This window comes from Pipistrellus kuhlii, unplaced genomic scaffold (genome assembly GCF_014108245.1).
Source record: "Pipistrellus kuhlii isolate mPipKuh1 unplaced genomic scaffold, mPipKuh1.p scaffold_m20_p_14, whole genome shotgun sequence".
NCBI classification, from domain to species: domain Eukaryota; kingdom Metazoa; phylum Chordata; class Mammalia; order Chiroptera; family Vespertilionidae; genus Pipistrellus; species Pipistrellus kuhlii.
In genome coordinates, this window is record NW_023425449.1 from 9,048,694 (window position 1) to 9,068,338 (window position 19,645).

Genomic DNA, 19,645 nt, shown 5'->3' on the forward strand with positions numbered 1-19,645 from the left:
GTTCAGTAAACCCTTCGGCCCGCGATTTAGGCTGGATTTTAGATTTTGGCCCCTTCTCTGATTGAGTTCGACACCCCTAGTCTAAATAATCCAGAAATAGACAAGAAGTGAGTGAGTGGAGCATGAAATGCGATCTCTATTGGCGCGATAAAGCTGAAACCAGAGAATGAGGCTTATGTCTGTATAAGAGCCGGTTTCCTCATACCAAGCCCCAGAGTCACACAGACACACCCATCCAGCCACAGACAACAATGGAACATGGTGATTTTACAGCCTGCCCTTGTAAAACAGGGCAGGGAGGTGGAGGGGGGCGGGGTGGGGAGTGCATGCTCTCTGTGAGCACCTTATTCCCAAGGGAGAAGAAAAAGCGCTCCTCGTGCTCACTTCCTCGTCCCAAACTCACCAGGTAATCACAGCTCTAGAGATCAAGGGGCAACCAGGAGCCAGAACACAGAAGTTCAACAGGAGAAGCTGAAACAACTGTGAAATTAGGATAGAGTGACAGAAGCATGTTAAGAGAACTCTAACGGGCGCCCTAGGGCTGAGGGAGAGGACCCAGGGGAGGACAGGCATGGAAGAGGCCCCCCCCCCCCGCCCCCCGGGCATTCAGATGCCATTGAATAAGGCGTGGGGTGGTGAGAACGTTGGCTTGTTTGTCCGGCCAGGCCAGAGCCGGGTCAGAATCCCCTGAGAAGCAGGGAACGAGCCTCTGGGACACAAGCGAGGCCAGGCTGGGGAGCAGGTTGCAGAGGAAGTCGGGACCTGCTGCAGGTGCAAAGCCAGGGGCAGACAGACCTCTGCCACACGGGAAAGGCCTGGGAACAAGCCTGCGGGAGGCTGGCAAGCTAAGGCGGGTGGAGGGGCATGCTGGCACTGCTCACAGCAGGAGGCCCGCCTGCAGCAAGGTGGTCACCAGGCCTCCCGGCTGGGCTGTGAAGTAGTGAGGGCCTGTGCCTTCTGGGTATGCACACAGAGCAAAGCGCCACCAGATAACCACATGCTGACAACACACACACACACACACACACACACACACCCCGGCATGTATGTGGCCAGAGCGGGAAGAAAAGAATTGCAGGACACTGGTACCAGGAGGAGAAGCTTCTTCCTCGGCAACACCCCTCCAGGGTCCTCTACTGGATTTGTTCGTTCCAAAGGAGAAACGCCGAGCGCCAGGCCACTGCCCCTGAGCAGGATGAGTTTGGAGCCCATCAGAGGCTCCATCGACTCCTTGAACTACTCAGCTTCCACACGCACCCTTCTACAAGGTGTGAGTTCCTGTAGATTCACCAGTGGGTTAACCAGTACATTAACCTGCGAATTCCTGTACAACAACAAAGCCATGAACTGTGTTTTATCCCCCTGGCAGGCGAAGCTCTTGCCCTTCTCCCAATGAGAAGACACAAGGCCCCATCGGTCATTGAGTCCAGTCTGCCGGCTGCACTGGATACCACTCCCATGCAGGCACGCTCCCCGGGGAGATTCTGTTCACCGAACACGATGGTACTTTGTAAAGCTGACGTCCACCAACCTTAACACACACACTACAAATGGGAAGGAGGGGAAAGAAGAAAAGACCGAGCATACACAAGTAAACATGTCGCGTAACGAGAAAATACCCAAAGCTCCCACAGGCCTGGCCTTTTTCACTGGCCGCAGTGAAAGCTGGTATCTGTCACCTTCGCGGTCCACTCCCCAGTCCGTCCGTCTTTTCCCAGCCCCGGGGCCAGAGCTCACAGCTCTGGGTGCCTCACCTGGTGACGTGATCCAAAGCTTTCTTCTCCAGGGGGCTGGATCCTTAATCATCCTGCCCTTTTCGGGTTCCTGCGAAACCACTGACCTTGGCTGTTGGCGTTTGATGCTTTAGGAGAAATCTTATACATTTTCCAGAATTCAGAACCATCTGCTGGTGCAGGCAAACTGGCAAACTCCCCTTTCACCACTCGATGGCCGGCCACCGAACCTTCCCAAAGAGCATTTTCCAACACGGTCCCCTCCTCGGTGAGTGCGTCCGCCACAGCAGCAACCAATTCCCCTTGGCAATTGGGGTCAATCATTCCAACCAGTAGGTTCACCTGCTTTTCGCCTGTTGGTTCAGTAGTAGAAGGAGTGCAGATGGCCAGGCGGCCGTCTGTGGTAGGCAGAAGTCTAAGATGGACCCCGGGATTCCTGCCCCCTGGTGTACACACCCTGTATAATTTCTCCTTGTGCAAATATAATTGGATATCACCTCCAGGATTCTGTTAATATGGCAAAAGGGATGTTGCAGGTGTGATTAAGGTCCCTAATCAGTTAAATAAAATCCAAACGGAGATTATCCTGGGCGAGTCTGACTTACCTCGTCAGGCAAGTCTTGCAAGAATTCGTTCCCTTGCCAGTTTAGAAGAAACACAGCCCTGTTGTGAGAGGAGGGTCTACACGGCAAGGACCCAAAAAGCAACCTCTAGGAGCTGAGAGTGAGAAAATAGGAACTTGAATCACACCGCTGTAAGGAATCTAATTCTACTAACAGCAGTATTTAAAAATAACCACAAGACCATTATCACACCTAAAATACATAATTAGCTCTAGCCAATTTGGCTCAGTGGATAGAGTGTCAGCCTGGGGACTGAAGGGTCCCAGGTTCAATTCCGGTGAAGGGCATGTACCCTGCCTGGTTGCTGGCACATCCCCAGTAGGGAGTATGCAGGAGGCAGCTGATCGATGCTTCTCTCTCATCGATGTCTTTAACTCTCTATTCCTCTCTTTTCCTCTCTGTAAAAAATCAATAAAATATATTTTAAAAAATAAAATTAGGAAATAAGGGGAGAGAAGAAAATGTTAAGTGACATGACAGGGTTATAATCAGCAAACCCAAATCAGGAAACTTGAAAGACAACTTGGTTTCTTCAACAAATTGCAAAAAAAGAGAAAAAAAAAATATTGGGAGTATTTAACATTAACTATCTCATGTTTAAATATCACCAACTATTTAACATTAACTATCTCATGTTTAAATTATTTAACATTAACTATTTAATTATTTAACATTAACTATCTCATGTTTAAATATCACCAACTAACTTAAGTATCCAAATAAAATGCAAACATTGAAATGGGTTGATATATTAAATCTTTTACTCCCAATATTTTTTTTTTCTCTTTTTTTGCAATTTGTTGAAGAAACCAAGTTGTCTTTCAAGTTTCCTGATTTGGGTTTGCTGATTATAACCCTGTCATGTCACTTAACATTTTCTTCTCTCCCCTTATTTCCTAAAATTCAATGGTTATATCTGTAGGCTAAATCAGAACCAGGTTTGACTGTTTCTTGGCAAAACGACTTCTTTGGGTAGTATTATGTACTTCCATTAGGAGACATATAGTCTGGGCTCTCTTTTTGGAATGTTATCAGTCATTAATGATCACTGCTAGATACCGTAATTCATGAGGAGTTGCATGCTCGTGTGTGCACACCCAACCTACTCCCTTCCCACCCCCACCCCCCCCCCCCCCACACACACACACACATACACAACTACTATAAGGAAACATTTCCTTTCACCAACAATTTGGTTACTCAGAAATACAGTTCATATAGGAAAAAGCAGAATAAATGCTTGGGGGAGGGTGTGCTTTAATGCATCCATTTTCAAAAATAACAATTTAGTTTGCTGGTGCTCTCAAGTTGATCAATGAATTTTATGTTAAGAACATTATATAAAATGAACTCATGCATCTAAACATACCTGACTCATTTTCAAACCATTGTTATTATCTTTAAACCTTTGTTATTATCAGTCCTGTCATCTTTACCAGTGGGAACCAATTCAAGCTGGCTCTTAGATCCTTGTCTTTGTTTTCCAGTAAGCCAAGATGGTCCAGACTCATATTGTACATTTCCTGCCCCAGAGCTGAAAGCCCCCAAAACTCATGGAGCCTTAGTTCCTTTTAGTGGAAGGGTATGTAGAAATCACAATCTGGGCATTACTTAATTGGTCATTATTTCTAGGCTTTTTAGTAAACAAAGCTGGAACTTGTTATGTTTGGTAACTTTATTAAGGTGAAGTACTTTATGAATTCATATTGATACTTAGAACAGGATTTACTTAACTTTATCACTCTTGTCACTGGGATTCTTCATCATAATTCTTTCTGAACACAGCTGGAACTGGTAGATCTTCCTCTGGATTATACTGCCCCCTTCAACAACTTTTATGGCAATTAACGTATCTTCCATTTATTGTTATTTTTAATATGTGTCTTATCCTCCCTACCAAATGGTAAGCAATTTGAGGCCAGAAGACACGTCTTTTTACTTTGTTCAATGAAGGTAAAATTCCTAAAGTGCTAGTGTATTTCCTGACACATAAATTCCTTCTTCTTTATATCTCTCAAAATACGAAACAGTACTATACATAACTTTGTTATGTTTTTATGGTGTGTTCCATTTTTTTTTTTAATATATTTTATTGATTTTTTACAGAGAAGAAGAGAGAGGGATAGAGAGTTCAGCCGCCTCCTGCACACCCCCTACTGGGGATGTGCCCGCAACCAAGGTACATGCTTTTGACTGGAATCGAACCCAGGACCCTTCAGTCCGCAGGCCGACGCTCTATCCATTGAGTCAAACCTGTTTCGGCTCCATTTTATTTTTTAGATATTTGTTTGTTTATTTTAATTTATACTTATTGTTGAAAATATTACAGCTGTAATATTGACCCTCTCCACTCCACTCCTGCCCCATTAAAATGAATACATACAAAATTAGGTTTATACTCAATTTTTCAGATATAAAGTACTAGACACTCTAATTTTAGTAGGAATTAGGTTAAAGACATTAAATTTATTTGAAATAAGTTTTATTTCACAGATACAAAACAATTTTGAACATTTACAACTTGTACAAAGTCTGGTAGCTTTTATATTTTAAAAAGTGCTATACTAAGAGAATAGGAAAAAGTAAAGACCACAATGACATTCTAAATTGTAGGTTCCAGGAATGGGGACACGAAGAAAGTACACATTCTCTCCAACTACACAATCCTCCAACCATCTGAGGGAAGGAGAATGAATAATACTGGACTTGTGTGAATTCACACTTTGGTCTGTAAACACATTTAGCTTTCAGATATCTACCTAAAAATTATATAAAATGTCTATCTAAAAATTATATAAAATGTCACTAAAATTAGCCAGTCAAAGGTATACTAAAAAGAGGTAGGGAATGAGGATGAAAGAATTTATTTTGGAAGTTCTTCAATGATGATGCGAGACACTGAATTCCACCCAGTGGAGGCATCTCCTTTGGGGTAATCTGAGCAAGTACCAACCCAGATAGCAACATCCACTAACCCGGCACCGATTCCTTCACAGAGTCCTTCCACTGCAAAACAAAGAGGAGAGGAACATCTTGAGAGGACAAAGACCTTTAGTTACATTTTCCTACTTTAGCAAGCTAAGTAATAAATCCCTTTAATGTTACAGTGAACTAAAAATTGTAATAGTGTTTTGTAAAAATAAATTCTATTTTTCTTAGCACATAAAAACTTTCAAAATACAAATATATTATCCATTCTATGATATAAGCTTAACAGGCATTTTTCTTACAGGTTTTAACCATAAAGCCAGAATTTGCTTAGTTTAGTTACAGAGATGACTTAAAACAAAAAAGCAACTCATTTGATTAAACAAAGGAAGCTTATACTTTTAAAAGTCAATACTTTGGTTTGATTTGCAAGTATTCTTTTATTTTAAAAAATCATTAAATTTATTGTGGTGACATTGGTTAATAAAGTTATATAGGTTTCAAGTGTACAAATCTATAATACATCATCTATATATTGTACTGTGTGTGTTCACCATCCAAAGTCCAGTTTCTTTCTTTGTTTTTTTTTTTTAAATAATTAAAGCAGTCGTCTTCTTCTTCTTTTTTTTTTAAATATATTTTATTAATTTTATTTATTTATTTATTTATATTTTTTTTACAGAGAGGAAGAGAGAGGGACAGAGAGTTAGAAACCTCAATGAGAATCATCGATCATCTGCCTCTTGCACACCCCCTACTGAGGATGTGCCCACAACCAAGGTACATGCCCCTGACTGGAATCGAACCTGGGACCTTTCAGTCTGCAGGCCGACGCTCTAGCCACTGAGCCAAACCGGTTTTGGCCAAAGTCCAGTTTCTTTCCATCACTATTTATCCTCCTTTTACCCTCTTCTACCTCCCCTGCCCTCTTTCCCCTCTTGTACTCACCATACTGTTGTCTGTGTCTATGAGTTGTTGGGGTCTTTTTTCTGAATCCCTTCACCAACCAACCTTCCCTCTGACAGCTGTCAGTCTGTACTCTTATCTATGAGTCTTTTTGTTAGCCAATTTTGTCCATTAGATTCCATATGTAAGTGAATCAGATGGTACTTGCTTTCTCTGACTGGCTTATTTCACTTAGTATCCTGCTCTCCAGGTCCATCCATGCTATCTCAGAGGGTAAGAGCTCCTTCTTTTTACAGCCAAGTGGTATCCCATTGTGTAAATGTACCACAGCTTTTTTATCCACCCATCTACTGGGGGACTATTGGCTATTGTCAATAACACTGCAATGACCATAGGGGTGCATGTATTCTTTCAAATCCGTGTTTCAGGTTTCTTTGGGTATATTCCCAGAAGTGGGATCACTGGATCCTCACCAGGCAGTTCCACTTTTAATTTTTTGAGGAAATTCTATACTGTTTCTCACAGTGGCTGCACCAGCCCACCTTCCCACCGCCAGGTCACCTTCAATTCATCTTCATGCAGAAACTTAGAAATAACAAATCCCCTGATCACAACAGATGAGGCTTCACACCAAGGCTGGGAAATGCATCATGGGCTAACCGTGTGCTGTCCTAGTGGCCTGGACATGACCTTGGGCTCGAAACTGAGATGCCCTCTGCAATGTCACTAGTCTACCTACCGGAAGAGGTGCGGTGGATGTTAATGGTTGAATTCAGTTCTGGGCTCCCTTGGTCCAAATAAATGATGGCTTCAATGGGTAGAGGCCCTGAACATTCGGCTCCGTTGAACGTGAAATACCAACGCTGGCAGCACGCGCTTCTGCACTTGAGCCGGAGCGAGCCGCTGAACAGGACGCGGAGAGCGCTGTTGGAGCGCATCTTAGTGAACGTGCACTCCTGCCACAGACACAGACCCGGCGCTCCGTTAGCATGGCCAAGTTCATTCAGAACAATGCTCTCAAACTGGACTGTGACTCTCAACTACCCTTCACCCCAAGCTCCATTGAAAAAGTTTAACCGTTAGCATGGCCAAGTTCATTCAAAATGATGCTCTCAAACTGGACTGTGACTCTCAACTACCCTTCACCCCAAGCTCCATTGAAAAAGTTTAACCGTTAGCATGGCCAAGTTCATTCAAAATGATGCTCTCAAACTGGACTGTGATTCTCAACTACCCTTCACCTCAAGCTCCACTGAAAGAGTTTAACGTTTACAGAGGAAAAAAGATTTTCTGCAAGACAGGGAAGAGACTCTGATATGAAGAACTCTTTACAAAATCAAGTTATGGCGTGTTTATAATGATTCACCCCGCTGAAGGTCTTCAGTGTCACCTAAAACAGCTAGTCTTCAGAATTTAGACCAAACCAACCTCTACTTTTTTTTTTTTTTTTCATTCCAAAAATATTTCCTGAGCCATGTGTGCTGGAGACTACAGATACGGCAGAACACAAACTAGATTCTCTGTCCTCATGAGACTCACATTCTAGACTAGTACTGTGCATATACACTGAGTGGCCAGATTATTACCATCTCTGAACGCATAATAATCTGGCCACTCAGTGTGTATCCTATAAAATAAAAGACTAATATGCAAATTGTCCCTTTGACCAGGAGTTTGTCCAGCAGGCAGACTGGCCAACCGCCCATGTCCCCTCCCCATGGCCAGGCTGGCTGGACCCCACCCATGCATGAATTCATGCACTGGGCCTCTAAAAAAAAAAAAAAAGAAATACATATATATATATATATATATATATATATATACACACAGAGAGAGAGAGCGAGAGAGAGAGAGAGAGAGAGAGAGAGAGAGAGAGAGAGAGAGAGAGAGATTGAGAGAGGCCAGATTATTATGTGTTCAGAAATCAAAATAATCTGGGCACTCAGTGTAAGTTTATTCTTGACTTATTTCTATTTGATCAGCAGCATACAGTATCACGGGTTCAAGCCTAGGTGGGGTGTTTAGTCTTTAACTATGTGACACAATTATTTCCACCCCCTCTAACTGGTCTTCGCAAAATTCATCAGTCAGTTGGTTCATGGCCCTATCTTTTACTTGCAGAAGGCTCCCAAACCCTTCTGAGCACTGATAAATGGAACCTGAAAACATATTAATAATTCAGAGACCATAGGGATAGCTTTTGGAAAGAACTCAGCAACTTTCAATGAACTACATAACTTAATAACTGGCCTGTCAACGTCAGGTGTTTAAAGAAGTAGGCACTATCTAAACAAAATGTTTCCTAAGAAATCACAAATGAAACTAAAAATGGTCACGGTCACCAAAACCATGGAAGAACTTTTATGGAAATTCTATCACATGAAAATCAAATCAAGACAGTAGCAAAGTTTTTTATAGACAATACTAGAGGCCTGGTGCACGAATTCGTGCACCATTGGGGTCCCTTGGCCTGACCCATGGGATCGGGCCAAAACTGGCTCTCCAACATCCCCCAAGACCCCGGGGGCACAAAACAGGCCGAGGGGCCCCACCAGGGCACGATCAGGCCCAGGGAGAGACATGGGAGGTTGGCCCAGCCAGAGGGGGACTGAAGGAGGGCTCCAGGGCATGTCTGGCCTGTTTTTCTCAGTCCTGATCAGTTGCACCCCAGCAACAAGCTAACCTACCAGTCAGAGCGTCTGCCCCCTGATGGTCAGTGCACATCATAGCGAGCAGTCAAGAGGCCTTAGCATATCATTAGCATATTATGCTCTGATTGGTTGAACGGCTGACTGGTTGACCAGATGACCGGACACTTAGCATATTAGACTTTTATTATTGATATATAGGTTAGCAGACATTTAATAGCTGATATAAGGATCAGGGATAGCACATACAGATGAAAACCTTAGAGTTTTATGAAAATAAAGTCTCTTCTATTTGCCTAGTGGCAGTAGTGTAATATATTGAAATAATATCACAAAGTAATATATTGTGGAAATGGATCCATGTACAGAGTTGGTTCACAAAGGAAGAAAGGCTTAGAAATAGCACCAACTTCTTCAACTCTGTGAATCCCAGTGGACTTGCCCGTTACTTTGGAAGCAAACACTGCTCAAAGTGACTGAGTCATCAATCAAAATGCACCGCCAGCCTGGCTATTTTGAGTAACTTGGCTCCCAAGTGTTGCAGAATAATGTGCAATGGTTGAGGGAGTACATCTCTGGTCCATTCCACTTGTGTCAGGCTGAGCAGTTTTAAGCGAGGCCAGCTACCCAGAATAAAAAAAAATACCAAGGGCCTTGCCACTTCCGGATAATTCCCATCATGTGGTACACGTCTTAGAAATTCCGCCCACCCTTATGTCACAGTACCACGGATTCAAGCCTAAAATTATGATCAGGAGAATTTCTTAGACTAACTTAAATTTACTTCAGGATAGATTGGAAAGTTGCTCACTGTCCAGCCTTGTGGACATAGACATGCATGCTCTCCCTTTTTGTTTGCAGTTAAAAAAATAGAGTAAGTTATTTGAGGTTATTAGGATTAAATGTCTTAGAAATATCTTTATAAATTAACTCTGAGATGTTACCAATTTTTCTCATTAATTTTAAATCAAAGTTACATGGTACCTCCTTAATTTTAAAAAATTATTTTGCTAAAAATAAGTAACATAAAATCTCACCTAAAATTAACACTCAACTATGAAAACCCTCAATGTGTGTGTGTGTGTGTGTGTGTGTGTGTGTGTGCCCGTGCGTGCGTGTGTATGTGTTGTTGTTGATGTTCTGTTAGTCCTCATTTGAGGATATTTTTTTCCATTGAGTTTTTAAAATATATTTTTATTGACTTCAGAGAGGAAGGCAGAGGGAGAGAGAGACAGAAACATCAGTGATGAGAGGGAATCATGGATTGGCTGCCTCCTGCATGCCCCCTACTAGAGATTGAGCCCATAACCTGGGCACGTGCCCTAGGCTGGAATTGAACCCAGTACCTTTCATACCACAGGCTGCTACTCTGTACACAGAGCTAAACCAGCTAGGGCTCCTATGATATTTAGAGAGACTAGTATGGAGGGAGGTACGAGGAGGGAGACAGAAAGAGAGAGAGAGAGAGAGAAACATTGATGTGAGAGAGACACATTTATTGGTTGCCTCCTGCAGGTGCCTGGACTGTGGCTGGGGACCAACCCTTCAACCCAGGCACACGGCCCGGTCTGTGAATTGAACCTGCAACCCTTCGGTGCGTGGGCCGACGCTCTGACCACTGAGCAACACCAGCCAGGGCTGAAAACCTTTACGCTTCGCTTCAACTTCAGAATAGTTCCGGTTTTACGTACCGCAATTTTCCCAAGATCTATGCCGTAATTCAGCGAATTCCACGAGCACTGCTTGTAGTTCGGCGTCCAGGACTCCTCGAAGGTCTCCCTCAGGCATTCCCCCTTTTCTCCTTTGAATCCATCCCGACCCGGGATGCCCGGGGTGCCGGGAATGCCATTGGCCCCGGGGCTCCCGTCTCGACCGGGAACGCCCGCAGGCCCTTGTAAGCACATTCCGTTATACTAGACCAGGGGGGAACAGAAAGGAAGAGAAACGCTCACCACTTACGATTCAAAGACTCGACCTGATTAGAACTGCATTTATTTTGAGTCCTTGGAGGCAAGATTCCTTTCATACCCCTTGCTCGTGTTCTAGACCAGTGTCGGCAAACTCATTGGTCCACAGAGCCGAATATCAACAGGACAACGATTGAAATTTCTTTGGAGAGCCACATTTTTTAAACTTAAAACTTCTTCTAACGCCACTTCTTCAAAATAGACTCGCCCAGGCCGTGGTATTTTGTGGAAGAGCCACACTCAAGGGGCCAGAGAGCCGCATGAGGCTTGTGAGCCACAGTTTGCTGACCACGGGTCTAGACAAGTTATAGAGAACTGACTTTAGAATTATTTCTAAAATACTGTGATTTCTTTACATTGCACAGACTTCACACTTTTTTACATGGAGGGCGTGTCACGGGGTAACCCTTCTGAGCAAACCCTTCCTCCCCCCACTTGAGAGGGAGCACATGACCTTATTGAAGGTGACCACTAGCCTCCTGCAGGGTGGCAGTGACCTCTCAGACATCTTAAGGATTCTCTGTTCTCCTTGGCGGGGAGAGCAGCGGCGTGTCATGCAGAAGCTAAATGCATGGGTTCTGGAGCCTGGTTCTCTGGATTTTAATCCTGACTCCACCACCACTAGCTCTCTGAGACAGAGCAAGCTGCTCGATATGCCAGTGCCTGCTTCCTTGTCTGTAAAACTAGAGGCCTGGTGCATGAAAGTCATGTACTGGGGGAGGGGGGGTGTTGTCCCTCAGCCTAGCCTGCACCCTCTGCAATCTGGGACCCCTCCAGAGCGGGCCTAAACCAGCAGTCGAACATCCCTCTCACAATCTGGGACTGCTGGCTCCTAACGACTCGCCTGTCTGCCAGCCTGATTGACACCTAACTGCTCCCCTGCCAGCCCAATCACTCCCAACTGCCCTCCCCTGCAGGCCTGGTCCCCGCAACTGTCCTCCCCTGCAGGCCTTGCTCCCCCCAACTGCCCTCCCCTGTAGGCCTGGTCGCCCCCAACTGCCCTTCCCTGCCAGCCATCTTGTGACGACATGGGGGCATGAGGGTCAACTTGCATATTACCCCTTTATTATATAGGATGGGGGAAGTAACAAAGGTTCTTACCGTGTAGGGTTTGTATGAAATGTGAAATGACATACAAAGTGCTTAGCAGTGCCTGGTACCTAGTGAGCACTGCATATGTGAGCCATGGTTACTCTCACGATTCCCCCATGAGCATGTGAGGCAGTGACCTGGGCAAGTGTGACCACTCCCTTGGGTGGACCTTACCAGGGTCTAGATCTGGAGAGGAGAGCATTAGCAAACCCTCCAGGTAACACACAAAAGCCACACACACCACCGAAATGGGTTTGGCTCAGTGGATAGAGCATTGGCCTGCGAACTGTAAGGTCCCAGGTTCAATTCCAGTCAAGGGCATGTACCTTGGTTGCTGGCACATCCCCAGTAGGGTGTGTGCAAGTGGCAGCTGATCGATGTTTCTCTCACCATCGAAGTTTCTAGCTCTCTATCCCTCTCCCTTCCTCTCTGTAAAAAAAAAAAAATCAATAAAATATATTTTAAAAATAAAAATAAAATAAAATGCTAACTCAGCCCACCCTGAGCACCTACCAGGGAGAGGTAAAAAATCTGTGGAATGAGCCCCTGTTTCTTTCACCGGACTGGCCACCAGGGGGCAGAACTTGCTGTGAGCTTAAAAGAGACCTTTGAAAGATGCTGTACAAAGAAGTTGCTTTCTAGAGTCTGTTGAAACTTTTCTAAGTGGATCTTTCTCCCCTCTCACTCCCCCGCCCCTGCCCCCATCCTCATCCCCACCCTCCACCCCCCAAGCAAAACCAAATCCCATCTCCAGGCTGCACCTGAGCCGGCTGCCCAGCGAGCTTTTCCAAGTCGGGCTGGGGTTGTGGGAAACCGCAGGTGCCGTAAATCTTGGGAGGGAAAGGGAAAAATTGCTAGTTCCGTGGGGAAAAGGGTGAGGTTGTCTATCATAACTACAAATTCACAAAAATGCACACTTCACAGGAACCGCATTCGGCTGGTACAGTTTAAAGCAATTCAGGCGTTTAAAACTGAACGGCAGCGCTGAACACAACTCTGCTTTGTGGGACACAATTACAAGACACATCACCAGAAAGTGCTGTGTGACATGGCAGGGATGAGAATGTGCTGGTTGTTGGTGTCTGTGCGTGAGTGTTCTTCTTGGCTGTATGCTTTATTCTGCTATGTACTTTGGGTCGGAGGGTATGAATCCTCTTCTACTTACTTCCTTCCGTACTTCTTCCTTCATTCCTTCCTTTCCCTCCCCCCCCCCCCTCCCCTCCCTCCCCTCCCCTCACCCCTCCCTCCCCTCACCTCCCCTCCCTCCCTTTTTTTTTCTTTCTTTCTTTCACCAGAGCTTTTGGATCTGGTCTACAGAGCGCTGCCAGGGAGCTTGGTTTATTAGCTGAATTTACAAGAGCAGCTTCACATAGACAAAACAGGTTGGTTTGGTTTTAAATGTTTTAAAAAAAACTGTCCCCTCTTGTGTCTTGCAATGCCTGTGCACCATCCTTGTTTGCAATGAAGGCTGGTTTAAGGACTGGAGATAAGAGGTGCCAGGGGATAGGGGAACTGGGAAAGGCTTATTGGCTTCTCGAGGGGAAAAGCCTTAAGCAAACCCACTCCCCCACAGACGGGCCCTTCGGAAGCCACTTGGGGGCCTTATTTGCTCCCCTGGGAACCGCCTTCTCCCTCAGCTCAGCTGCGAGGCTGGTCCCTGGTGCCCAACGGGGAAGGCCTTCGTGGTTCTGGCTGCCCGTCTGTCCACACAGAACCATGGAGCGGGGCCTTGGAGGGTCAGTGCTGGGCCCTTCGCTTCCCCTTCCGGCCACAAACCCTCCCACCCACCCCGGCCCGCTGTGGTCTCCAACCAAGCAAATTGCAGCCCATGTTTGCTGGGAGGATGACCACGGTCCTCAAGTTTCAAAGCGCCGGAGGAGGGGGCGGCTCTGCCTGGGTTTTCACTCCCCTCTCCCCGCGGGCAGACGTGGCCACCCACCAGCCCCAACCAAGGCCACGTTGCAGGTCCGGCCCGGCCCCCGGGGGAGCAGCCGGCCGCGGTCTCCCAGCAGCTCCCGGGCCCCGGGCCCACCTCCCCGGGCTCCGCATCCGCCTCTCGGGGCTGCTCCGCGCCTGTGCATCCTCACCACCTTGCCACGCAGGTTGATTGAAGGATCGGGGATAAGGGGTGCTAGGGACGATGGCAGCTGGGAAAGGACCCCTCTTGCCCTCCCCCGGGGCTTGTGGATTTTAGAGGGGAAAAGCCTTAAGCAAACCCATTTCCCCACAGATGGGCCAGACATCACTGGGCAAATCCCTGTCCTTTGGGGCATCCCACCCGTCGGAGGTCGCATCTCCGAACAAACATGACCTCCTCCCTCCCCCCCAACCCCCAACCCCATTCTGGTCTCCCCTGAGCGCCCAGGGCAGCAGCCACTCCATGCAGCCCGGGTCCTGCCCTGCACGTGGACTCGCACAAAGCAGGACACCCAGGCGCACGCGAGTAAGGCACCCGCGCGCGCGCACACACACACACTCACACACGCGCACACGCACCTTGCACAGACCATCACGCACACACAGGCACACGCACACGCACACGCACACGCACCCGGCCCCGCCCCGCCCGCGCTCACCAGGTCCACCACCTCCCGCGGCCGCAGCGCCTTGGCCTTGGCCTTGGCGGGCTCGCTGGCGCCGGACGGCGCGGGCAGCAGCAGCGGCAGGAGCAGGAGCAGCAGCGGCAGCGCGAGGCCGGGGCGCCCGGGCCGGGGGGCGGCGGCGGGGCGCTGGGGGCGCATGGCGCGCGGCGGGCGGGCGGACGGACGGACGGACGGACGGATGCGCGGAGGGAGCAGGAGCTGGAGGAGTCCGGAGCGCGGACGCGATCAGAGTCCGGCCCGGAGGCGGGCGCAGGCTGCATCAATGCGCCTTTCACCGCTCCCGCCCCGCTCCCTTCCCCCCTGGACGCCCGGCGTTCCCATCCGGTCACAGGCCGGAGCCTCCACCCCCGGGCCCGCCTCCTCCCGCCCGCCTCCCGGCCGCGGCTCAGCCCGCCCGGACCCCCGCCCGCGGGGCCGGGCAGAAGGGGGGCGAGGGGGGGAGGCGGCGGTCCTCCCGGGAGCCACGCGTGGAGACTTCGAGGGCGGGCGTGGAGACTGAGCGCCTAAGTGATCATTGGAGAGGCTCATACCATCACCTGGGTTCAGGGGCCGCCTTCACAGAGGTTGCCAAAGCTGGCATCTGCTGCAAGATCTTTTTGGCAGTGACTTTTTTTTGGTGGGGAAGAGAACCATGAGTATCATCAGGTTCTCCCCAGCTCCATCAAGAACTAAGAACTGCTGTTTAATAATAAATGCCAACACTTGCTAAGCTCCAGGAACTATGCAGTCTTTCACTATTCATACTCCCTGTCCATTGAGTGGAGTCAGAGTGTGTGTGAGTGTGTGTGTGTGTGTGTTGGGGGAGGGGGAGTTAGAGGTGTGAGTGGGAGGTACCTCCTCTGCTTGCCCCGTTCACAGATGAGGAAAACGATGATGCTCAGGGAAGTTAAGCAGCATTCAGTGGTAGAAGTTCCCTTTTGAGAAATCGCTATTGATTTCTGATGGATACATTTTTCTAGCCTTCTCTGACCCCCTTTCACCTGCCCCCTATCCGTTCTGGAAGAAAGCATTCTGGGGGACCCAGGCCGCCCACCAGGGAGGGTCAGGAGCTTCTTGATGCACCACTGGCTGGCCTCGGGCAGGACGGAAACCTTCCACACCTGTAGCCACAGGGCAGTTCCTTTTGGCAAAGCTGCTGGGGTCAAATTCAGCTCGGCAGGGTTCTCTTCGGAGGCCCCGCCAGGCTTCTGGAAGTCATGGTGGGCTCCACAGATGGAGATTCAAGAGGAGGGACCGTTTGGCAGGGGACGGTTCTAGAGAGGCGCACTCTGGGGCCAGTATGGAACCACCGGTAAATTGCACTCCTGTTTATTACAAGAGGCAAATATCCAAATGGGTGCCAGAGCCAGAGCTGGCTATATACTTTGCCCAGCCCAGTGCAAGATGAAAATGCATGGTCCTTTGTTAAGAAATTATTAAGAATTTCAAGACTTTGTCAACAGAACAATACACTAAGTGTGGGATCCTTCGAACTGCAGCTGCACAGGTGGCTCCCGCAGGAGACCAGCCACGTGTAAAGCTAAACAACATCCATCCAGGCGATACCCTCCCACAGCCAAAACACTCTAGGGGCTACAGGCTGGAGAGGAGAGGAGGCGCCACCAGAGAGTCTGTCTAGCCGATCATAGTTCCTGCTCCTGCTCCTCTCACCAGTGACTTCAGATGGGCCCTCTCTGTATAAATTTGGGAAACAGATTGGGGTTTCAGCAAAAGAGCTATTCCCTGTATTAACATTCATGCATTTTGCCGAAACCAGCTTGGCTCGGTGGATAGAGCGTCGGCCTATGGATTGAAAGATCCCAGGTTCGATTCCGGTCAGGAGCATGTACCTAGGTCATGGGCGTATCCCCAGAAGGTGGTGTGCAGGAGGAGCTGATCCATGTTTCTCTCTCATCGATGTTTCTAGCTCTGTATCCCTCTCTCTTCCTCTCTGTAAAAGATCAATAAAATATATTTAAAAAACACATTCCACAGCAACTCCAGCAGGGCTGGCGAGAGTGTGCCCTGGCTGCCACTCCGGGCAGGACCGAGCTGGACCACTGCTTAGTGATTTTCTAAGCATTTTTACCTGATATGTGTAAACACTCTCTCTCTCTCTCTCTCTCTCTCTCTCTCTCTCTCTCTATATATATATATATATATATATATATATATATATATATATATATTAGCTATTATTATAAAAATAATAAAACTAGGGGCTTCAATATAAAGTTAAAGGAAGCCACGATTTAATAGAAGACAACCTCTATATCAGCTGTGTCATTCAAGATCAGCTTAGGAGACAGAAACCACTCTGAGTATTTCCAACAGAAGGAATTTAATGCAGGACATTGACTCCGAAGGCTAGCTCAGTAGGGGACAACGAAGCAACCCAATATCATCCACACCATAGCTGTCAGCTGCTACCATCTGTGAGCCAGAGAGAGCAAAGGTGACCCATCGAAGCGGGAATCATGGTGAGCTTATCCAACGGAAGCTGGAGCCATGAAAAGAGAGGGAGCCCGCCAGAGAAGGAAGATGCGGAATACCCGGCATCTTCTCCCCTCTTCCCACCCGCCAATCTCCAAAGGCAGCCAGAGGCACCTGAGACATGAGCCTGGGAACAGCCTGCGGAGGTTGGTCAGCCTTGTGTGACGCAGAGCAGAGCAGCAGAGCAGCAGAAGCCCGAAGACTGGATGTGAGGGCAGACAGCACTGATGCATCCTGCCACCAGGGGCTTGAATTTCTCCCTCTCCTAGCTCTTGTTCCCACACAGTCAGCTCTAGAATCCGACATGCGGTGGTTTCGTCTGCATTCCCCAGTGTCTAAATCACCGGACCGTTCACAGCAGCCCTAACTGGTTCATCTCTCCACATCCTGCAGGAATAAACAGTCCGTATATAGCACACTCGCCATCTCATCAGTGAGTGGGGTTTTTATAGTTCTAAGGAGAAGAAAAGTGGTGGGAAATTATAGAACCTAAATATCGTTCATGAAAGATGAGGGAAAGTCCCTCGAGGTGACCGCAGGAAGTGCATTTTATTTTATTTATTTTTTAAAATATATCTTATTGATTTTTTACAGAGAGGAAGAGAGAGGGATAGAGAGTTAGAAACATCCATGAGAGAGAAACATCGATCAGCTGCCTCTTGCACACCCCCACTGGGGATGTGCCCGCAACTAAGGTACATGCCCTTGACCGGAATCGAACCCGGGACCTTTCAGTCCGCAGGCCAACACTCTATCGGCTGAGCCAAACCGGTTTTGGCTGTAAGTGCATATTACATGCATCCCTTTATAGTTGTGCTTGTTGTACAACTACAAGCTGACTCTTTGCAGGGCTTGAGGAAAAGCACTGGTCAGTGTTAGACCCAGAAGAGGTACCAGAACACCTCCTTTCTTTTGAATCATGGCAGCTTCATGCTTGCTCCTTGGGGAGTCTTTCATTCCCCCTAGAATTTTCTTCCCTTTTCTTAGGTTGCTCAGTGCTGTGCCCTTCCTTTCCCCCTTCATGATGCCCCGCGCACAGAGGGTTTGCAATCAGCATCCTCCGAACAGACGCTGCATTGTAAGAAGCCCTCCGAAAATTGTTCACCAGGGCGGTCTGTTTTGAAAATGGCCAAGATTAAAGACCTTTCTGGGCAGTTCAGATGGCTTCTTGCAGTCTGCATGTCTCTTCCAAGGCACAAAGAATGGCCTGTTTTATGATAAAAGAAAGCCAAAGTAAGCAGGATATTTGGATTACATCTTAAAACATTTAGGTTTTACGAAATATATCCAGCTCTCCTGTCTCCCTAAACCAGGGTTTCTGGTTCTGTTTCCCCTGGCAGCTCCTCCTCAGTGTTAGATGTGATTATTTTGTTGATATAAAGTCAGGCCATTGCAATCTAAGTTGAAACAGACCAGTGATATTAATCTCCTCCCTCACCTATCAGAGTTTTTAAAATATATATATTTTATTGATTTTTTACAGAGAGGAAGGGAGAGGGATAGAGAGTTAGAAACATTGAAGAGAGAGAATCATTAATCAGCTGCCTCTTGCAGATCCCCCCACCGGGGATATGCCGGCAACCAAGGTACATGCCCTGGACCAGAATTGAACCTGGGATCTTCCAGTCCGCAGGCCAACAATCTATCCACTGAGCCAAACCGGTTTCGGCACTATCAGAGTTTTTATTAAGTGACAAAGCAAGCTGAATGCAATTCCTCCTCTCCCCAAACTGTCCAATAGAGAACGCTAAACAGTGACAAAATGGGACTTGACTGGTGGCAGGAGGGAGAAAAAGATCAAGACATTTGAATACAAATCAAGAAATGGGTAACTGTCCAAAAAGAAAAAAAGCAAGAGCTAATGAAATAATCATTGTAATTGTGGCATAAAATTAAAATGAAGTCTAGGCAAACTCCCTTCCCATGTTCCTTACCATGATTAGAGAATATCCCTTTGAGAATATTATTAGATACACTGGCAGTCTTATCAGAAACACCCTCTCACCACCTTTGCCTTCTAGCTCTTGGCTAGATTAATTATTTCTATTTTTATGGACACTGTTAGCCCCTCATTTATTTATGGAGTCTACAGAAGGCATGCTTTGCAATTTATAGATGACCTAAAGTTCAGAGATATAGCTCAAGCTGTTTGCACCAAAGGCAGGCGGGGAAGATCTATTTGGTGGCAATTTCTGAGGAACAGATCAGGGTGGATAGGTCTTGGGTGTGTGTGTGTGGTGGGAGAGATGGAAGGGAGGGAAAACAGGGGGAATACTGAATTAGTCACTCGGTAAATGAAAACAAAAAATTATTTTCAGAACGCACAGAGGAAATAACACGTGACACAGCAAGAAGGTGGCCATCTGCAAGCCAAGGAGAGAGACCTCAGAGAAAAACAAACCTGTCGACACCTTGATCTCAGACGTCTCTCCTTGAGTCCGGTGGGGCAGACGAAGACAGGTCCACCACCCAGCACCGACGCCGTGACCTCTGGAGCCAGACTTGCACTCAGAGGACTGGGATGGTCACGTGTTCCCGCTCACCCTGCAGTAATGAGGAGGGATGGCTCTCAGGCTTCTGTGAGCGTGAGCGTCACCTGAGGGCCATCTCACACCCTGACTGCTGGCCCCACCTGCAGCGCTTCTCAGTCCATAGGTCTGGGGAGGGGCCTGA

The 19,645-nt window shown here is 47.4% G+C and overlaps 1 protein-coding gene across 3 annotated transcripts; it reads right to left on the bottom strand.

The window, feature by feature from the left end:
- Positions 1-4,816: 4,816 nt before the first annotated feature.
- On the bottom strand, positions 4,817-19,393 carry CTHRC1 (collagen triple helix repeat containing 1). 3 transcript variants are annotated; one of them, XM_045581344.1, is made up of 4 exons: positions 19,374-19,393; positions 10,530-10,751; positions 6,930-7,146; positions 4,817-5,362 (listed from the first exon to the last, which is right to left on the bottom strand). In XM_045581344.1, exons 2-4 carry the CDS (start codon positions 10,740-10,742, stop codon positions 5,220-5,222), a joined length of 573 nt encoding a protein of 190 aa, XP_045437300.1. In that variant the 5' UTR covers positions 10,743-10,751; positions 19,374-19,393; the 3' UTR covers positions 4,817-5,219. The 3 variants fall into 3 exon arrangements, with proteins under 3 accessions (XP_045437300.1, XP_036292538.1, XP_036292539.1); XM_036436645.2 differs by lacking the exon at positions 19,374-19,393 and adding an exon at positions 14,474-14,817; XM_036436646.2 differs by lacking the exon at positions 19,374-19,393 and adding an exon at positions 11,907-12,120.
- Positions 19,394-19,645: the final 252 nt, after the last annotated feature.

Excerpts from the sequence above, each read along its gene's own strand:
- CTHRC1 (XM_036436645.2), bottom strand. The coding sequence starts at position 14,638 with ATGCGCCCCCAGCGCCCCGCCGCCGCCCCCCGGCCCGGGCGCCCCGGC. Across the intron at positions 10,752-14,473 it reads CGCGGGAGGTGGTGGACCTG|TATAACGGAATGTGCTTACA; the intron begins GTGAGCGCGGGC and ends CCCCTGGTCTAG. Across the intron at positions 5,363-6,929 it reads CATCCACCGCACCTCTTCCG|TGGAAGGACTCTGTGAAGGA; the intron begins GTAGGTAGACTA and ends TTTGTTTTGCAG.